The 15,499-nt window shown below is 40.0% G+C and overlaps 1 protein-coding gene across 1 annotated transcript in view; it reads right to left on the reverse strand.

The window, feature by feature from the left end:
* Positions 1-15,499, reverse strand: part of FREM1 (FRAS1 related extracellular matrix 1) — a 139,777-nt gene that overhangs the window by 25,269 nt on the left and 99,009 nt on the right. Inside the window, exons 25-27 of the mRNA XM_008689835.2 lie at positions 11,735-11,936; positions 10,860-11,004; positions 1,554-1,683 (exon numbers count right to left, since the gene is read on the reverse strand). Of these exons, the coding sequence (XP_008688057.2) occupies positions 1,554-1,683; positions 10,860-11,004; positions 11,735-11,936 (477 nt within the window). The remainder of the gene's footprint in view (positions 1-1,553; positions 1,684-10,859; positions 11,005-11,734; positions 11,937-15,499) is intronic.

A 15,499-nucleotide genomic window follows, 5' to 3' on the forward strand; every position in this document is an offset into this window, starting at 1 on the left:
CCGTGTTGAAGAGGGGACTTCCTCCTAAGCTCCCATTTGCTCTTCGCCTCCCATGCCAAGGCTGCTCCTGGACAGCCCTGCATTGTGACGAGGCAGCCCATCGTACACCTGTACCCACCATATGCTGGAAGTTACACTTCCCCGCATGGCTCTTGCACATGCCATTACTTAGTATTTTACCACCGCTGAGTTGACAGAATCCTATGTGGGAAAAGGAATGGTCTGAGGCAAGCTGGTGGGAGCAATCAGCCCCGTGAAGGTGCACGATTCAAACCAGGGCAGACAACACAGAGAAAAGTGTTTTCTCTTCCTCTGCTTCTGGTTGAGCAGCCAATGTGCTCTGGTCTAGAGTGCTACCCGTGCTCTGGGCGGAGCTGTCCCTGGAGGCGCAGGGCCATGTTTGACGAAGGCCTGCACGCTCAGCAGGCAAGTTCGTGGTGCACATTCAGCTGAAGCAGACAAAAGGTTCCATGTCACACCACATATGTTCTTTCTACCTGGCCAGGTGAATGATGCATGGCCCCAAAACTCTTGACTCAAACATATGGTGCTTTCTATAGACGACCAAAGCATTATTTAAAAACTGTTCAGGCAGATTTCTTTTTGCACGGACAATCTGCTGGGAAATTATAGGGCATACCAAGTTGTCTGATGTTTCAATAACAATAAGGCACCCACGGATCCGGGAAAGAGAGTCTATGCCCACTGGAAAGATACATGCCAAGTGTGGACATGGCAGAATCTAGGTGCACAGTGTTCTGAAGGTGATTTGAATGTATTATTGTAATGGAGACTAAACAGAGATGGCCATTTTTTTCCAGAAGCTAATATCACTGCCTCTTTCATGAGATTGAGGAGCAGAGTCTCCAAGGCTCGTCCACCATTTTTAGTTGGTGAAAGCTTTTCAAGCCGTTGTTTTCTTGAAGTGTTACTGTGATAGTGACTCCTAACAAGATCCTTCAATTCTAGAAGCTGTAAGTTGCACTCCATGATCCATGCCAATGGAAAGGAATAACGAGCTGACTAATCTAAAAGTGATTACTGAATATTCTTTGTATTTCGGAAGCCTGGATTGATATGTGCACTCTTAATTTCAACTTGGGCGACTCTTAAGATAAGTTTGTCCTTGATTTCCCTTATGCACCGAGGCCCTAGGAAGTGATCTTGGGGGTATACTAAGAGAAAGCCATCTGGGGGTTGAAATTTGCTCTGGAGACCGCACAGAAGGTCTTACATACAAACTTTCTCTTCCAAGGCAGTTTGGCCCTAGTTCACCAGGTTGGATATATCTCCCTGTAAAGTCAAACTTCAAGACTTAATGACTAGATTTAAAAACTAAAAACGGGGTTGAAATATCTTACCTAAGAGCTAATGAAGCTAGATAAAGGGTGGAAGGACAAGGAAATGTTGGATGTAGAAACTCTAAAATAATGTGGTAATCCTGCAATTTGAAATTTCCTTGGCTACTCTGGTTTTCTTTTTCAGAAAATAATCAAAGGCACCAACCAGCAACCCAAGCTTTAGCCTGACAGTCTGCATGCTAGAGTTGTTACCTTCACACTCACGAAGGCTGAGTCCACGGAATATCCCCTTCTGGTAATTTCCAAGGGCAACACGCCCACATTCTCGCAGACCTCATATTCAGTCTGTGACCATTCAATATGAGACCACTTCAGCTCCAAACTGTGCGTGACAGGAAAAGAAAAGGGAAAATCATTTTTTTAAAAATGCACAGTAAATGCCTGTAGGGATTCTCTGCTTGATAGGAGATTGAACCACTGGCTCATATCCTGGTGACAGGCGTGGTTCATCAACCTACACCAGGGCTAAAAATGCCTTATGCTTATTTGGTACGTTTTAGCTCAAAAATAACTTTTACTAACAATCTCATCCAATGCTTACAACAATGCCGTGAGTTAGGAGGAGTATTAGAGTTCGACTTTACAAATGCACAAACTAAGGTTGAAAGGCTGTCAGAGGGACTCAAACGTGAGCCCTCTGAAGGGAAAGGAACCAGGAGCAGTGAAGTTCAAGGAGACATTTATTGATGGAAAGTACCTTGATAGGAAATCTTCTCTCTTATGTTTTGGCCTTCACTGGTACATCAAGGACTGCTCCGGACACAGACCTTCTCTGAACTTGGGTTCGATTTAATAACTAGTTATCTTTCAGGATGTGCCTTGGAATTACAATGTGCATGGGTTTTATAACCATTATCTGTTCCTTCTTCCGTGCATTTAAAAGGGCTGACTGACACGGAGTTTGGATAAAGCAATACAACTGAATAAGCCTGAAAAATAGGGGGTGGTCTTTTTCCCACAGATTTAGTGAGCCCAACATTGGATGGAAACTGTCTACTTTACTCCTTATAATATAGAAACTTTCTTTCTCTTCTGTTTCTTTTCTTTTCTTTTTTTTCAGAAAACTGGAGAAAATCAGAGGCACGAGTGTATAGGACACAAGCAATCTTCACAATGATCACTTAACACACTTCCGTTGCTTTTGTTTCTCTCATGTTCCTTTCATTCTGCATTTGCAAACCCCTCAGTGGTTCCCAATCTTCCAATTGGATGTAGACTCTTTCTTCTAGACTTCCTAATGCATTTTTATTTACAGTTTTTTTCTCACAACTAGAAATTCTGGGCGCCGCCATGCAGAGTACGGGTTTCACAGGGTTCTCCAGGCTTTGCTGGAGACCATAATTAGAGAATAAGTTTATCCCCGAATATCCACTTCATGTCTTTGCACCAATCACGTGTCGCAGTCACATACTCTAAGTTCGCCAGCAAGATAAACTTAACCGCACTGTTACTCCAAGGACCATGGGCCAGGGCAGCAACATAGTGTGGGAGTATGTAATTACGTCAGAGCTTCAGGAACCTATATGAACATACATGTTTATCATATGAAATTTATCATTACTGGCATGCTGGGTTTCATAAAATTTTGACATGAAAACAGAATCCTTGTATTAGAAATATTGGGATCCTCATGGGTCTTCAATGTGACGGAATTCAAATCTGGCACGGAACAGTCAAAAAATAAAGAAATAAACGTCTACGCTTAAAGAATCACAAGATAACAAGCAACGAGGCTAGTATAAATGCCCATAAAAATAACATGTGGCAAAGAATTCCTAAAGGACCCTGCTAAGTGAGAAGGGGAAGAAAAATCAACAAGATGGATTGGGAGAAAGGACAGCAAGATGAAACAGGAAGGACGGAAGAGCAGTGGGAATGAGTGAAATAGATGAAGATGGGTGGAGTTCAGCTAAGTCTCAATAAGGTTTAAATGAGTTTCAATGTCCAGTCTTCTGAGAATCCATCCATCCATCCGCCGCTAATGGGAACCAGGACAAGCAAAAATTCATCAGTGTCACTGCAGATCCAGGTGACCTCAAGGCCTAAAGCTAAATGCAATTTGATTGCTGATCTAGATCCGTAAAGGGACCACACAGAGTGCTGTTCAGCTTCAAAGCATAAAGGGCTCTGGTGTTTGGGAAAGTGCGTGCATTTCCCTGATGCACGATTAGAATGCTGCATACTGCCTACAGGATAAGCTTGTCATTACACAACGCTCTAGTGTCTTTTCTTAAAACTCCTCACGACGAATAATCAAGATCTATTGAAAAGCCACGAAATTAAGTCATGCTATCTACTTTCGAGAAAAATATTTAAATCACAAAGCATATGCACACCTGTAGGATAGGCGTGACACACGTTTTGAATGTGTTTGGGTTTTGCAGTACTGAATTTGAGATCTTTCTCTTGCTGAGGCTTGTTGCTGAAATTCTACACAAACACCTGAAAGAAACGAGAAATTCCGCCTGCAAGAAGTCACACAGCTGTATGCTGGGCATCCTGTAAACGACCAGATGCAGGCACCCACGAGAGAAGTTTGGAAAGCTCTGGATGTGTAGGGGTCATGTACACGAGGCTTGGATAGAATCTTCACGTTTTAATGATCCCTCCCTTGTCCTATTGCCATTGGGCAAAGCTCAATCTAAGGTCAGAAATGAAGTTTACAGACACTCTTTATGTGAAACCCACATGGCGATCATTTCAAGTCATTTAGCAAGAAGTGGGAACTCCTTAAACCCCTAGGTCGTGGTTTCTCAACCTGGACACTATTGACATTGGGACCAGATGAGTCTTTGATGCGGAGCTGTCCGGTGCATTGTAAGACAGTGTCATCCCTGATCTCTGCCCACTCGACACAGTCACATCAGCCTCTCCAAACAAAACTGCTTCCAGAAATTTCCAAATGTCCCTGAGGAGTAAGTCATCCTCAGTTGAGAAACACTTCCCTCAGTGACTGTGAGGTACTGACCACAACAGGAAATTTGATTTAATAGGGAAACTGAATTTGAATTCCCAACAACCACTACTGTGAATGGAAGACATAGGATTGATCAGTGGAGATTAAATCGGATTAGAAGTCATGAGGCTTCTGGTCCTCCTGCCACGCACAAAATGAGCTCAAAGTGCAGCACAAGGAATCTGTCTTGCTTTGCTTTGTTTCCTGTCTCCGTTTAATGCCTCTTCTTTTGTTTAACTTTAGCACATATTTAAAATTTACATATTGCCTTGTTATATTTTATATATTCATATAAGCAGTGATATTGTTATAAATATTTTAACAATGGACCCCCGAGGGAAGAGATGTGTGTGTGTACACGTGTGTGATTTAAGGATGTATAGGACATAATTTATAAGTAATAATATTAGACACAATAATATTAACACTACACTTCTATTGTAGATTTCACATAGTTGATTCTCAGATAACATTTTTGTTGACGTTTCTCTAACTTTTGCTGATGAGCATAAGAAAAGCCATTTAAACACCCAATTTAAAATTGCAATCTATCCCTAAAGCCCAGCATCTGTGCTCCCCCTTACCCTGACCAACTTTTTCATTTCCCAAAGTAGTATCATGTGGAACATACTATTTCATTCATTTAGATATGAACTATGCTCCCAAGTAAACAGGGGTCTTCGCTTCACTGATGTATTCCCAAGTCCCCTGGTGAGTGGCTGGAAAACAGTAAGTGCTCAATAGATATTTGTGCAACGACTGAAGGGATCTTGTTCACCCACTGTTTCCGGAGCTAAGTTGATCGCCGAAACTTTTGTCTCCCCGGCCCTATTAACATCATATTTCACAAAATTTGAAAAAATGCTAAGAGAGGTGACCCTCACATGTTCTTTCTAACCCTTACTCTGGATTCTTTCGCTGTGACTGTACTTTATTAGAGTGTCGGGAAGGATGGCGTTGACAAAAGAGCATTGGACCGTAAAGCATGATTGCTTAACACACGGCTATGGTATTTTCTAAGGTATGTGCATGATTCTCAACATTTGGCAATGTCTAGGGACAGCTTTGATTGTCACAGCCGGGAGGAGGGTGACAGTGGCATTTCGTGGTAGAGACCAAGGACGCTATAAACATCGTGCAATGCGCAGGACACCCTGCCTGCCCCCAGCTCACCCCCAGCCCATGACAAAGAATTACCTGGCCCAAACTGTCAGTAGTGTTGTTGTAAAAACACACACACACACACTTTCTGATATTTCATTTTGTGGCTACTTGAGTCATTTATATGAAGAAACAATTAACTGAAAGAAAGACTTGGGATTAAAACCCCAGTTTGGGATTTGGAACATTAATCTAGGTTAACAAGAGCGTGTAGAAAAGGCACTTAGCTGCTCTATGCCTCAGTTTCCTCACTTCCCCAAGTGTAAATAATGAGGAGTCTGTACTTCAAAGGGCTTAAATGAGCCTTAATGAATACTCATTAAGTATTTCGAGTTTCTCGGTGAAAGGTTTTATAGAAGCTAAAATTGTGATTAAATTATTCTTCCAACTAGATCTTCATGTATAATCAAGTAGCATATGACTTAAGAAAATTGAAAGGCTAAAAAATATTTTTCCGAGTATTCTAAGATTTATCAATTCAGAGAGGATGTTATCAATCTCCATAATCTCATGCTATGAACACCTGTGTTTTCCATTTTGTCTTTCTCTCGTGGTAATGGGAAAACAGTGTTTAGCCAGGAGGCAGCACACTGAGTACCCAAAACAAGAGCTTTGGAGTCAGACACATCTTGCAACCACTTATTAGTGTGATTCTGGTCAGTTATGCAGTCTCTCGAGGTCTCAGTTTTCATTAGCTTTAAAATGAGCAGAATTATTATACTCATGTTAAACGATGAAAATTGAAATTTGTTAATATGTATAGAGCACCTGTACACAGTGGGTGCTTAATAAGTGCCATTTCCCTTCCCTTCCTTTGCACTGTCTTCAGTCTATCCAGAGACAAACACTTCAACTTCTGGCTTGCAGGTTACGTGAAAACTTTACCTCGCCGAGACTTTCAACCTCTTCCCCTGCAAGCTGTTTCATAAAAGTTGCTGAAACATCGCAGGGTGCGCCTGTTAGAAATTTCTTTGCTGTTTGATATCTTTTTGTCCCTTCTCTTTCAAAGCCAGGAATGAATAAGGGTAGCCAGAGGGAGGAGAAGAATCAGTCCTTGGAATCGTGCAGCAGCTGGAGAAGCGACCCAGAGTGATGAGGAACTTCAGCGTGGGTCAACTTTTCCTTTGAAGTTCACTTTTTTCCCCCAGTAGGCACATGAAAGAGGTCAGGACAGGAGATGTGTGAAGAAACTGCCTCGGTCAGAAGTTGGCTGCATTCTGTGGTCTGCAAAGGCATTTTCGAACAGTGTGAGTCCTGTGTAGCTGAGTTTGGGAGCTCTGCGGACCATCTTGAGATGGGTGCAGGGCTAGAGAATAGATCTGCGTGTGACTGAGTCACACCAAGGCACGAGCCAATAAGATGAGCGCTCACTTTGAGGTCGCGAGGTCAGGGGTCACTTTTGGCTCTGCCATTCATTCATTTCGCGACTTCTGGCCAATTACTTAAATGCTTTGAGCCTGATTTCCTTATCACCCTCAGAGGATTGTATTTTGCAGATTAAATTAGACAACATATGTGAAAGCACCTAGCACAGTGCCTGAAATTTAGGCACTTGGCCAAATCTAAATCTTTATGCAAATTTCCATGAATCTCAGTGTTATAAAATAATTTCTATTTACGATAAAATGCCTCCCAAATGTATTCCATGAAAAATTTGTTCCATGAGCTATTCTGGGGCAGGGTGGTGGTAGTTCTACAGTCAAATCGAGTTGAGATCTGTTACATACTATATATCCCTGTCTCAGAGATTCCCACTCCATACAAGCATCTCCATGATTCTGGGAGGTAATGCAGTTAAACAGCATGCAAGCTAGCTAGCTAGCAGCAACTTAATTTTTTTTTTTAAGATTTATTTATTTATTTATTTATTTATGTGAGAGAGAGAGAGCTCACGCACACAGAGGGAAAGAGTAAGGAAGAAGCAGATACTCCACTGAGCAGGGAGCCCAATGGGGAGGCTCGATCCTAGGACCCTGGGATCATGACCTGAGCAGAAGGCAAATGCTTAACCGACTGAGCCACCCAGGTGCCCACAGAAGCTTGATTAAATCGAGATTTCCTAACACTTTTTCTAATGGAATCTCTATTGACCCTTCAGAACTGATATTCTATAGAAATGTTGCAATAGCAAAAACTTGCTAGCAATCAAGATTCTGAACATGGGTCCTTCTTGGTTTTGAAAAGAGCTTCCTTTCTGCTCCAGATTGTACCCGATGGTCCCTTTAGCTTTGTTACAGAAGGTTATCACCCCTACAAGTACATGGAATATTAATCTATTAATCCTGTTGAAGACAAACAAGAATATGAAATTACACAAGACTTAGCTTATTGATTAATAAGCATATTGACTGTTTACTTCGTGAATCATCCCAGCATTGATTTCTAATTAGAGATCGGTCACCAGATGTCTCCGGGGTACTTCTTCAAATAGTCAGTCTTGTACTTATATGAATGAGCAACAGTTATCACCACCACAAGTTACATTTGTCAAGGACTTTAAATGTACAAGATGTTCTCACATGTTTTATCTCATTTGTTTCTCTAAACAAATTGTGGGATAGCCCTCATCTGACAGAGGAGATAACTAAGGCTTGCAAAATCACCTAGGTCAATGGCAGACCCAAAGCTCGAGCCCTGTTCTTCGGCTCTAAGTCCAGTGGCTTTTTGTTATCTATACCATAATTCCCAGTGTGTTGGAGATGGGGCGCACATTAATATTAATAGCTGTGATTTACTTAAAAAAAAACCCTAAAACTTAAAGTCCTTGAAGAGTATGTATTCCTCCTTCCTTGTTGCCTGGGTGGCCAATGACTGGAGATAAAGCAGGGAGATAAGTCTGCTGCTCCTTTCCCGGTAGGCTGGTTTAGCTGACTTGTTGAGAGTGGGCAAGAAGGTCTCTAGTGCAATAAGGAAAACCATGGACTTGAGAGCCACCCTTCCTGGGCCTGAATCCCAGCTCCTTCACTAATTAGTTGCATGAGCCTAGAAGAGTCACCTCCTATCTCCGTGTTTCAGTTTTCTTGTGTATAAACTCTGGATTATGATGGTACCTAACTCATTGGGAGTTTGTGATGATTCAAGAGCAATGAAACAGAGTAGAGGATGCCTGGATGGCTCAGTCGGTTAAGCGTCTCCCTTCAGCTCAGGTCATGATCCCAGGGTCCTGGGATTGAGCCCTGCATCGAGTCTGCTTCTCCCTCTCCCACTGCCCCTCCCCCAACTTGTGTGTGTGTGTGTGTGTGTGCGCACACTCGCGTGCTCTCTCTCTCCCCCCCAAATAAACAAAATCTTAAAAAAAAGAAAAACAGAGTAGAAACAATTGTACTGCAAATACCTGTAACATATATTGTACCTGTAACTAGGTTCTTGTGGGCTGTTTTGGAAAGACGACTCTTCACAACATTGGTTCTTACTGGAATAACGGGGTTCTTGTTCCAAAAATGATCTATTTACAAATGAGGTTAGGGACAACTATACCATTCCCAAATTACAAAGGTAAGTGCTGAATAATTTCTATCTCTCCCTACCCACCCTAAAGAAAACAAAAGATCTCAGAATCAAATTGAAATGACTTCTGGGTTAACCCCTGGTAGGCATATTTCATATCGTCTTATTCCACTGGTTCCAATCATTTCAAGTTGATCTAGAAATTTCTTCAGCAAGGGACATGAAAATTGATATCACGGAAGCAGGAGTCTATTTAAAATAGCCTCAATTAAGGTTATAAATTCTTCTGTGTTTCTCCTATGAATCTGAGAATTCTTTAACAACATAAATCATCTTCAAAAGCAACGTCCTTGGTAAACAACGAGGAATGAAAAGGGTGTGCAGTTGAAGCAATATCCATCTAGCCCCACTGCGGAAGAAAAATATCCTGTCAGCCATGCTACGTTCACATGTGGAGGAGCAGCGGTCAGCATTAGGTCACCAGCAAGTCTGGTCAAGAGTCCCGTTCTTTAGTTGAATTATTAAAAAGCAAATGTAATCAATTTATTAATGATTTCGGAGCAGGATTTTTTTTTCCATTTTCTTGAGAATTAGAAGACACTCGTCTGAAATTGCAGTTAGGTAATGTATTTTCTATAAAGATTGCAATGCCAAGGAATCATTTCTCTTGGACAAGACCGGTTTATTGGGTGGTGGTCCTCCATTATAGTTTTACAACCTCATGATTATATTTTAATGTCAAAGCCCAGGTCTTCCTTATTCATGCCTATTTCCCCAACATCTAGTACTGTGAACCTGGCATATAATAGCTACTTAATAAAAATCTGTTAAGGTTATGAATCTGGGCCAGGTACTAACCTTTAGGAGGTCAACTGGAGGTGGGAATCTGGGAATGAATTTTGCTGCGAGGATGCATTTTTCTAACAATGACTATAGAGACCTCTGCTGGCAATTGTTGGAACTACAATTCAGAGTCAGAAAAAGTAAGAATGGCGAGAACAGAGGTGAATTTGTTTTCTTCCTTTGTCCGTATTCTGTCATAAAAGGCCCATAAAGGGGTTGTACTCACTGACGATGTGTGGTATGACAAGGTTATGGCAAACACTGAAATTAGGATAAATGAACAACTTTTCTATGAGGGGACTGGGAAGGGTGTCAAATTTCAGAAGAAAAACACAGCATAAGGAGAATCGGACTCTCATTAGCCTTTCTGTGATTATCTGATGATTGGTGAGTTATCCAAGCTCTGCAGTGAAGAGAAATTTAGAACAGGGGCCCAGTCAGAAATATTAGGATGGTCTGTTCATCTTGTTCATCGTGAGGATTTGTTACCCTTGTTGTACATTTCATACAATTTCGAAGTGTCACTTAGTATTTCTTCAAGTCTATTTTCCCCTTTACACTGTCTTCATCTTATCTGTGATCAGTTTATTAACTTATAGAAGCAGTCACAAGTAATCATTTGGGAGGGTTTTTTTGTTTTCTTTGGAGGGAAGAGATGTTTTGTGGACCCTTCCTGACTACCCCATTCTTCCTGCTGTAGGTATTTTCAAAGACTGGTTACTAACGCAGTCCTAGAGTGACCTCTTGCTGCACGATTTGCCCGTGAGCCTGCAAGCTCAGTCCTGGATGTGAGTGACTTATCAAGAAAGAAACCACTCTGCGGGCTTGAGCGTATGCATTGCCATGAGTGATATGAGTGATCAGCACCTCTATACGTTAACTTTTTAATATTCCCATACCTTACAAGGCTACTGGCTTTCCCATTATCACAAATTAGAAAGAAAATTCTTTCTCCAAAATAAATTCTATAAGCTTCTAAAATGGCCTACCAATTAATCTTTGGATTTTTTTGAAAAAGACTATTTCACATTCATAATCAGATATATTCTGGACATTGTGTACAGGACCACTGAATAAGCAAAATAATTTACATTTGAGGAGTGGCAGAGTTCCCTGTGGGGTCCATGATTTGAAATTCCATGAAATCTGAATTCACTTCCAAAGATGGGTTTATGATGTAAAGAATGGTCTTACTGTTTAAGTCCTTTTGAATAAATTTCTCATGGATAAATTCACCTACAAGAAAGAAATAAATGAATTTCACAGGGAATCAAACAAAAAATTAAATAAAAGCTGATAAATTTTATTGCTATTTTATTTTAAGCACAGCTTTAAAAACAGCCAAAGTATATATTTTTAAAGAAATTAACATTATTGCAAGTATCTTAAAATTCATATGCAATAAGCTTAAATTAGGCTTTAAAATTTACTTTGGCTCAGAAATATTGTGCCTTAAAGAAAATATAAAAATAGAGGGAGAGTAGGAAGATACAGTAATAAATCTCTAATTCTGTGCCACCCTTTTTAGTGGCAAATTTTGATCATTGTCTTCCTAAAGAAGAAATAATATACAATCCAAAGAAAGCTTTATACCCCTCCCAATTATTTTTTGTTGTTTAATGAACTGACATCATTTAGAATTGCTGATAGAAAAAAAATTAGTCACAAATATGAAAGCGGTCCTGACACTGTGTTCCTCTGAATATATTACGATCTGGGTGTTAAAAAGAATTGTGAACAATGAACAGCTGTGTATCAGTATTTGATTCTCCCACTCAAGACGAATTTAGGAAAGCTCAGCTTCAAACCCTCTTTAGCACCAATATTGATTTATAAACTGCATCTATCAAGTAAGCCCTGGGGAGTGTTTACCAAATGGGCCTACACTTAATTAAATTACTCTCTAGCCTTGCCAGCTACGGGGTATTTTAAGATGAGCAATTACAAGGATTAAGGAAGGCAGTACCTGTTGTTGTGTTCTCCAGATGTCCATGCTGGGGGCCTCGTAAAATCTTAAAGATGATCAGATTGTCATCGGTGTCAGGGTCTGATGCCTTCAACACATGGGAAGTGAGGTAAATTCCGTAACAGCCATTTTTCAGGAGCCCCACTTGAGAAGCGGAATGCAAGTGTGTGATGTAGGGGGCTGTTTTGTCCAACCGGTCAACCTGGGTAGTCAATAATTACATACAATCTTATACAAAGGTTTCTCATCTCCAAGCAACACAGGGTCTTAATGGTTAACAATGATAATCTATCCCAAACTTCAGATTCCTTATCCTCCTCATTTGTTCATTTCTGCTAACAGCTGGCTTGTTCACAGTATCCTCAGTAAATATCATAATGCCTGGAACAGAGGCTAACTTTCTATTGTAAACTTTGACTCAGCTTTGTTAATTGTCCATTGTCTGACTCTCCTATTAGGACATAAGCTCCCTGACGGTAGACATCATGTCTCCACCCTACCCCTCCCTTTATTCCCTGCACCTGGCACAGTGCCTGAACTGTAAGAGCAGCTCAACGGATATTTGTTGAATGAATATATTAAAACTGACCCAAGAATTGTAATGCAAACTTAACGTTAGCTCCAGAGGAGGATTCTTCCATTTTCCCAGTGTTTGGTGATATACAGAAAAAAGCTTATAAAGATATACATAAGGATATGCATCACGAACGCATTGAACATTTTGGGGGCACATCTTTGCTCAAATGGCATAAATGTTGAATAAAAAACAGAAACAGGGGGGCATCTGGATAGCTCAGCTGGTTAAGCATCCGACTCTTGATCTCAGAGTTGTGAGACTGAGCCCTGAGTTGGCTCTGGGCTGAACATGGAGCCTGCTTAAGATTCTTTCTCTCCCTCTCTCTGTCCCTCCCCTCCTGCTCGTGCACTCTCTCTTAAAAACAAAACAAAAAAAAACCCAGAAATATGTTGGTAAGAAAAAAATGAAAGGTGATCATTTATACACATTTGTGTATTTGTTTCACTGAGGATGAGAACCAGGTAACTAAACAGGTAGACTCAGTTCGTGAAGATATTGAGTGGATGGGAAATTACTCATGAGTGCAAGAGGCATAGAGGTTCAAACACTGCAAAGGGCCTCATTCAGGTCTGGTATGAAGCTTGGCCCATCCTGCAAATGACTGTGGGAAGCTAGAGAAGGAGCAGGTTTGAATGGATAAGCACAGTTCACCACTCATACTGGAAAACAGGTATAGGACCATGGTCTCCATTCCTCTTACTCTTAACCATTCAGTTGTTCACTTCATGTACCCCAAAATGATACTGTTATAAACCTTGGTTCACCCTAGCTAAGAAAAAGTAAGTGCCATGATCAGACTTGTATCATCTTGTATAGGATGATATAACAAACTATTATTCAGCTATTTTAAAAACTGAGGTAGGAGGAACTGAAAATAATTTCCACAACTTAGTGTGAACTGGTAAAAAATAAAAATAAAAACAAAAAACAAAAAACAAGTAAGTTGTAGAATAGGAGATGACTATAGTACCATTTTTATTCATCTATATGTTCAGACAAAATTCTGGGAGCATTTACACAAACCTGTTCAGTTGCTGTGGAGTGGGGGAAATATCAGACTTCACTATGTATTTCTATATGGGATTTTCTAACAATCAAATATTTTTTTCCCTCTTAGGTTGTCGAGGTCCCTTTTTTACTTACAAAAACAATCATACATCATGTGGTAACTGTTTGGAGGAGCGGGCATTTTTATCTTTTGCTGGTAGGGGTGCAAATTAGTGATAATTTTTGGGAGAGAAATTTGGCATACATATATATTAAAAATGCGTATATACTCTGACCCAAAGCTTACTTTTCTGAGTACGTCCTGTGGAGATTATTAGATGGGTACACAAAATGTGTGTGGGTACACATATATACGTACATCATACATATATATCAACATATACATATTTATGTTCACTAAATAAATAATTTATAATAGCAATTAACAAAAAAAAAAATCCATAAAACCAGAAGTCCAAAAGGGGATTTAAAAACCTTCTCCACCTGACACTGTGTGCTATTCAGCCTTTAAAAATTATGTTTTCAAGAAAGATCTAATGACACTAGGAAATTTTCATAATAAAGAGTAGAAACAGGCAATATGCTTGGTAGTACATATAATATCCTCCCATTTTTTTAATTGGACAGAATAAATGAAAGGAAGCCACCAAAAGTAGTTATCTTTGTTTTGTTCGCTTTTTGTTAAGATTTTACGTATTTAAGAGAGAGCCAGAGAGAGAGAGCACAAGCTGGGGGAGGGGCAGAGGGAGAGAGAGAAGCAGACTACCCGCTGAGCAGGGATCCTGACCCCGGGGATCATGACCTGAGCCAAAAGCAGATGCTTAACCGACTGAGCCACCCAGGTGCCCCAAGAGTAGTTACCTTTGAGTGGTGTGATTGTGAAGGATTTTTTTTCTTGTCCCTTTCTGTAGCTTATGAATTCTTTACAATAAACAATTATTTTACAAATGAAAAAAGCAACAAAAATTTTCAAAACTGTCATTCTCCTCTCCTAAAAAATGTGCATGACAACTTCAGAGCTGTGCAATTGGGTGGGAGGCGGGGAGTCAAATAGTTATCATGGCCTTTTGGGAGAGAGGCTCCTTCAACCCTGATGGCCAGTAGGCCAGTAGGAGGGATGGTGAATGGCAGGTGAGAAAAATAAAAATACTCAGAGCCATGAAAGAAATCCTCAATGCTATAACCAGCTGGGTGCAGGTATGGGGTTTTTTTTTATGTTGTATTTTCCTTAAAAACAAAAAGTGATCCAAAAGAAATAAATGCCTGTTGTGATCATTTGTTTTAAAAATATTTTTAAATATATATATTATTATATATATTTAAATTTCTTTATATTTAAATTTTTATATAAACATAAATTTTTATATAAACATATAAATTTTTATATAAATATATTTTATATTTAAATTTTATTATATATTATTAAATTAAAATTTTAACATATTTAAAATATATTTTTTAAATATTTTAAAAATAAAAACTCTGGTTACATGGTCTCCTGTTGTGTCTTTGGTCACATTTGCCCTTAATCTCATTAAACTTCTTCAGCAACAGGTCTTCTGGCTTAGTATATCAGAAGCATTTAAAAATATTGGAGTAGAAGGCATTTTTTAAAAGAAAAGAAGGCTACATCCTTTGAGAACTTGTGTTGGATTCACTGAAAATCATCTCAGACACGTGTAAACCATAGAAAGTATCAGCACTGGTCCTTTCTCCCTCATCGCCAGACCCGTCCCCATTTAGAGAAGAGTACAAGGCTCACTGCAGCAAGATTGCAGTGTCCTGGTCAGACAGACGTGATTTCCTACAACATGCATGTCAGGTTGTGCATGCTGGTATCAGCAAAATGCAGCTGTGTTTTATATTTGTGAAGTCCGGCGACTTTGCCCTCAGTCGCACTCAGGATGGGACCATAAGAGTAATACACCCACACTTCGGAGATTTATTTGGAACAAGTTGTGACTCAGCGGTGGTAGACATATTACTGTCTTACCAAAAAAACTCTTGAAGGCAAGAGACGGAGGGGCATCCTTTACTTAATTCCTAAACTGCCTGACCTCTCTGCTCCGAAAGACCAGAAAATTCAGGGGAATTATGGGAGAAAGTTTGAGACTTTCCTTGTCTACACATAATTGTATTTTATGGCAAAACACACCTTGTACTTTGAATGAAAAGGAATC

Source organism: Ursus maritimus, unplaced genomic scaffold (genome assembly GCF_017311325.1).
Source record: "Ursus maritimus isolate PB19 unplaced genomic scaffold, ASM1731132v1 scaffold_17, whole genome shotgun sequence".
Taxonomy (NCBI): Eukaryota; Metazoa; Chordata; class Mammalia; order Carnivora; family Ursidae; genus Ursus; species Ursus maritimus.